The sequence below is a fragment of the Rosa chinensis genome, chromosome 7 (genome assembly GCF_002994745.2).
Source record: "Rosa chinensis cultivar Old Blush chromosome 7, RchiOBHm-V2, whole genome shotgun sequence".
NCBI lineage: Eukaryota > Viridiplantae > Streptophyta > Magnoliopsida > Rosales > Rosaceae > Rosa > Rosa chinensis.
Window position 1 is genome coordinate 16,697,911 of NC_037094.1, and position 6,423 is coordinate 16,704,333.

The following is a 6,423-nucleotide window of genomic DNA, read 5'->3' on the forward strand; positions in this document are numbered from 1 at the left end:
GAACAAGAAATTAGGGTTATTTTTGGAGCGAAGTAGGCGACCACGAAAACATATTAAATTTCTAAGCGTAATCGCTTCCAAGAAATTAGGAATTTCCGAGCGTAGTCGCTTCCAAGAAATTCGATTCCAAGAGATATTGGATTAGATCGAAACAATGATGTAAGTGGTCGATCATAAATTCTCTACAAACTCTAAGTTTGGAGATCTCAATAATCTCTAAGCTTGGAGTGAGCACGAACCCCCACAGTTCGGCTTAATTTGGTCTCCCCTATAATGAAGAAAGGGGGGGGGTAGAAGAATGGAGGTTGCAAGTCCCCGAGAAAAAGAAGAGAAATTGAAATAAAAACTCAAAAACGGGAACTTTTAGTAAACCATACCTCTTAGGATTGCGGATCGCATTCGATCCTCATTGTAGGATTGCAAACAAGCTTCAGTTCTAGGCGAATCAAACTTGTTGAAATTCGGAGCAGATTCGCTTCTAAACAGCTCCCACTCCGATTGGTGTACATGTCACAAAATGTCTTCAATAGGGCTGAAATTTGGAAGTCAGAAAGAAGAGACCTAGGCGAACAACTTTAATGAAGGAAGAATTTTGATCTGAAAATCCGAAATAGAAGTTTCGGGGCTTGCAAACTGACTGATATGCACAGGAATGAGCATGCTGAACAGCTCCCACCTTGAATACTTTGTTGGAAAATTTGGTCGATGGATGCTACTTCTTTCTCCAGATTTCACCTCCTACAAGATCTCAAAAATACAATATATTAGGAACAAATAATAATCATAATATTATTGTCATAATAGATAAAATAACAAGGATTATAGAACTTATCTCTTCAATTTATAGGCTTCCGAATGACACATTACTCGAAAAGAGTTTTAGGTTGAGGCGTGTAAACACTGCCCTTAAGAGTAGATTTCGCCCCTCGGAGACAATGTCTCGGTGTAGCAGGTTTGTGGCGCCCTACCCTCCAGGGTACAACAACCGTTAATCCTTGTAAGCGTACACTCGCAAACTTGGATCCTAGAACTGCTTGATTCTTTCCTTTGGCAAAATGTAAAATAGTAAAACTCTCAAAACTTTACGACAAAAAATAATTCGAGAGAGAGAGAGAGAGAAAGACTAATTTTGAAAGAGATGATGAAAGAGAAAGAATATCTGTCGCTTTTGGAGCAAGTGGTGTTCTGGCTTATAAAAGAGTTGCTAGCTAATATAATTATACAAATCATAAAGAGATTGAATGATAAATTGATAATATAGGGGTTACAAAATGGGTAACTGTTATAACCCCCATGTATGAAATAATTACTAGACGGGTTATGATCATGATAAATATATATATTAATATGAGTCCATTTGTAATTTATAATCCCAATAAGTGCTCTAAAAACAAAACTGTAATTCACAACTCCAAAATTTAAATTGAGGCATTTAGAAAATAAGGCAAATACCTTTCATCATATAGTTGTGTATTTTCAAATATCAACTAAAATTCCAACATACTTTACAGGTCTCAAAACGTCTCCAATAGGGCTGAAATTTTGAGGTCAGATAGAGGAGATAGAGATGAACAACTTGGATGAAGAAAGTATTTTGATCAGAGGTCCCGAACAAGACTTTTAGGGGCGTGCAAGCAGGCTGATCTGCACAAGAACGAGCAAGCTGCTATGCTGCAGGGGCAGCAGGAGTGCTGCAATGCTGCATGGGCAGTAGGTGGCACATGGGTGCACAAGGGCTGCAGGGTCAGCTTACGGCATGGCTAGCAAGGGCTAGGAGCTTGCAGCTGTTTTGGTGAGAAGAGTTTTGGTTTTTAGGGCTAGGGTTAGGGCTCGTGCTGATAACGTGTTTTAGGAAATCAGAAATTGAGAGATAATCGCTATGTATTCTCATTGATAATAGGGGTGTCTTTATATAGAGGATTACAATGCATAGAATCTCAATCATACAAGGAAAGTAATTCTACATTGATTAGGATTCTAGATCCTTCTAATTAAATCTTATTACCACTAGGTCAAGTAACCTAGAGTTTGGGCTAAACACAAATTAGATTTTCCTTGAACAAAGATTAATTTTTCCCAATAAATTTATAGAATCTCTAGATTTCCTAATAAGAATTTTGTTTAACATTTTTTCGATAACAACAAAAAGTAGTTATCGAGGATCAATACTTGAGGAGTCAGTAAAGTGTTTATCGATGGTCAATAATTATTTTATTGAATTTTAATGAGGGATCAATAGAAAAACTGAGAGAAATTTCTCATACTACCCATCTTTTTTTTTTTTTTTTTTTTTTTTTTTTTTTTTTTGAGAATGGCATACTACCCATCTTAAGTACACCAATAAGGAAAACAAAAAACAAGAAAAACTGCCCTACTTATTCGAGCACAAAAAACTTAAGCGGGCTAGAAAGTTAGTGTAATTAATACCAACAGATCAATTAAGGAAATATAGTTTGCTTAGATGGTTAGTACTAAAACCTTGTGTTACATAATAAGGCACATTATTCCGTGTGCTGATCACAGAGCTATAAGCCCTCAGACTCTTATTGCATTACAAACATATCATTATGTATGCCTCCAGACCTCATACTTGCTTCATGGGCAGAACACAACCCTATAGTTTGTGCCACCCTGGCAAGTAAATGTACTGGTTGCATCATCCTTAGGGTAACTATAAGCATCTGGGCAACGACTTTTAAAAAACCTAGAATAGTCTGTAGGACCACAGTTTCCAGAATTACAACAATACTGATCAGTTTTGAACACAGTGCATGGGTTGTTACACCCTCCGGGAGCCCTCAACTGAGCGGGGCACTGTCCATTTATATCCGCCGTGCATTTGATACCCCTAGTGCAACCGTTAGAGGTGGGACTAAAGTCCATTGGGACATTGAACCCATCAACCAGAGAGATATCAAAGAAATCCAAGTTGTTGAATTGGTTCAGTGCATATTCGGCGAGGGTGTTTGGGGGTTGACCATAGCCTTGACATTGGAGGAGACCGCCACAGTCACCAGTCTGGCATCTTCCACGTCCTGCTCCATCGAAGTTGCAATTTGTTCGGGCCCAAATGCGAGCCCCTTTAGTTCCAGCGTTTACATTTAGTATCCATGTTTGGCCATTGCCAAGTTGTCTGCCGCCACCCGGCACAGCAGCAGCCCAAACAGTGAAGGGACAGTTGTTTCGAATATTGAATGTAGCTGCATTAACGGTTGATGCAGCAAAGTAGAGGGAACTCATCCATAGGATGTACAGAACATGAGGGAGGTTTTTGAGAAGGCTCATGATTTTGGCTTATAAGCAATTTTATTGCTATGGTTAAGTGTGGTTGTGTATCTTATGAAGTGGTTCATGAGGTTATATAGAGCTGGGGATCTCACCGAATGACATCACTTTCCATCCCAAAATGACATCAGGTTCATGGAAATTGGAGGACCATTTCTTTTTCTGTTTTTCCACAAGAACAAGCTAGGTGGTAGATCGAGATTGTAATTCAATGGTACGTACGGTCAAGCAGTGAGCCTTATGGACCTCACAATGGCATGTTGGGGATCATGCAGTGTAGTAGAGTCCAATAACCAGTGGCGGACCCATCATTCTTTTTCTATGGGGGCGTGTATGTTAAAGTATATATATATATATAACTGTTAAAGTATTAGATTTAGTCAGATAAGTGGGGGCATGTTTACAAAATATGAAGACAAAATACTATCTTATTAGATTAAATACATTATTTACAAAACATGAGTGGGTGCGTGAGCCCCCACTTGCCCCCCTCTGGGTTCGCCAGTGCCAATAACTTTAGCTAGCTAGTTGAAGAAATGTCCAAAGTGATATTCTGGGCATTATTCATCCATCTTCTTTGTTTCAACAAGTAAGAGCAAGCTAGGTCGGAGACTTAGCAGGGACTATGAGCGGTGAGCCTCATCTACCTCATAATGGCATAGGGCCACCTCATAATGGCATAGGGGACCTAGAACAGTAAAGGCCAATAACTGAACATAGCTAGTTGAAGAAAAGAATATTTTGGGATTCGGGCATTATTCTACCCATCGACACTGTTGCTCACTACTTTTTTATTTTTATTTTTTTTATGACAAAATAAAATTACAACGAAAAATAAAAAATACGCAAAACACTCCCTCCCAGCTGATCCAACTGGAACGCTGGGTACACCGAAATAGATAAAAAGAAAAACCAAATTCTATAATTATGGAGGTTATATACTAACGAAGCTAGATGATCGGCTACAAAATTAGATTCTCTATATACATGTCGAAAGATAATGTCTTGAAACTTCACAGCCAAATCTTTAATATCTCGGACTAATATCTTCAAAGTCCAAGGAATCGTAACCCTTCCAGATATGCAATCTATGAGTAACTTGGAGTCACCTTCCACTATAATTCAATTGAAACCTTGAAGATAAGTTGTATGAAGACATTCTCTTAATGCAGTAGCTTCGACAGTTAATATTTCTGTAGAACCCAATACCTTGCATGCTGCAACTAAAGAATTACCATTAGTATTACGGATAATGAAGCCAATAGATGTTTTCCCATTTTTAACTGAACCATCAAAATTTAATTTAACAAAATTGTTATTAGGAGGTATCCATCTGATATTACGATTTGTAACTCGATTACCAAAGTGAACATGCCTGTTAGCTTGGTGGTAAAGATATCCTAACTTAAAGGCATGAAACCAAGTAGCAACAGGATTAACCTCTTTTTGTTGAAAAACAAACTGATTTCTTGTATTCCAAATAGACCGAAGCACCATTAAAGCATTAGTTAAAGACTCCTTACTATCTGTAGGTCTCGTACTAAGAAAATCCAACCAATCAATAAGCGAACCATGCCAATTAATAGGACTATCAAGTCTAGTATAAGACTAAACCTGGACTGCAAAATTGCATCTCCTGAACAAATGATCAATCGAAGTGGAGGACTGCAAAACCTGGACTGTTGCCCACTACTTGACCGTAACGAAGTCCTACCCTTATTAATCGAGGTGGAGGACGGTGGCAGAAGGTCTCTTTTTTCTTTTTTGTTTGTTATTATTTTAAATAAATATCGATGAATATGAGAGCCCTTAACAGAAATATCAAACGACTTTAACTCTGTTAAGTGAGACGACAGATGGTATGTTATAACTTATAAGGCCCCCTGACAGAATTGGCACAAGATTAAAGGGAACAGATGATGCCCTCCCGCCCTGACTCATAAGCTCATAATGGCACAGGGGACCTAAAACAGTAAAGGTACATGGGACCTAGAACAATAAAGGTCAATAACTGTAGCTAGTCAAAGAAATGGATACTTTGAGATTATTGTATTATCCAGCCGCCGACGCTATTGCTCGCTTAGTCCATAAAGAAGTCTTACCCTCATTAATTCTTTACGTGCCCTCTGGGCAACTTCCTTCTCATCTTAGACGCTTCACGAATGCGGTCAAAATGAAGTTATATAATCAAGAAAGCTAGGCTGGTCTTAAGAAAAGGGGAAATTTTTTACATAGTTTTTTTTCTTTTAAAGCTATGTAAATAAACTCTATTTACATAGCTTATTTTGTTAATACACACCCCCTTTTTTTAATTTTATAATTCAATTTCATCTTTGAATTAAAAAAAAATAAAAGGAAAAAGAAAGTACATTTGAACGGGTAAAAGTTTATAAGATTTGTGAAAAGACGAGGGAATAGGTTGGTGCCAAAGGTAGTGGACATAATTAATGATAGAACTTGACTTTGATAGGCATTTTACATTTAAATGGCATTGGTCCTAGTCTGAAGTGAGACCAATTGATCATGTGATTAAGCCTTCTGACAATGACTGCACGTGGATATAATGACTAGTTCTTCTCACTACTTTTCAATGCCGGGCGTCTGCTTCTGGTTTAAAGCGCCAGCAGAAGTCAATAGTAAATTTTATTTATTTATTTTTTCTTCCTCTAAAACCATGATGGTAAGGGAAAGTATAAGGAAAAAGTTGGACATGTGAAGTGGATAAGGATGTTTCTTCTAAGAAAATCAGCCCTACACAAACTTAAAATAGTTTTTATTTTCACCACATAATGGGAACATTTATTAAGTTATTCAAAAATCTTTGCAAAGAATAAAAGAAAATTATAAATCATTTGATCATCTAATTGTAATGGATAGATATAATATCTTCGATAAATAAGTAAAATTTAGTAATATTATAACCTGATCGTTATTTAAATTTTAAAGAGACGATCTTAACATGCGATATTAACGTGCAATGTGTCTGAAAGTTGGAATTTCATTTTGTAAACTTGATTAGTACATAAGTTAGCTCGTAATTGCATTGACTTAAATTGAGGGCTTCCAGACACTACACGCCTAGTAGTAGTTTTTGGAACTTTGGTGGCTGGTTAATAGAGGTTACCACTAAATCCTTTA

At 37.3% G+C, this 6,423-nt stretch overlaps 1 protein-coding gene across 1 annotated transcript; it reads right to left on the bottom strand.

The window, feature by feature from the left end:
- Positions 1 to 2,438: 2,438 nt before the first annotated feature.
- On the bottom strand, positions 2,439 to 3,323 carry LOC112179572 (protein P21). Its single transcript, XM_024318032.2, has one exon. The coding sequence runs from the start codon at positions 3,283 to 3,285 to the stop codon at positions 2,596 to 2,598; it is 690 nt and encodes a 229-aa protein (XP_024173800.1). The 5' UTR covers positions 3,286 to 3,323; the 3' UTR covers positions 2,439 to 2,595.
- Between the last annotated feature and the right edge of the window lie 3,100 nt (positions 3,324 to 6,423).

Bases quoted from the DNA above. Each gene is read 5' to 3' on its own strand.
- LOC112179572 (XM_024318032.2), bottom strand. From the start codon at position 3,285: ATGAGCCTTCTCAAAAACCTCCCTCATGTTCTGTACATCCTATGGATG.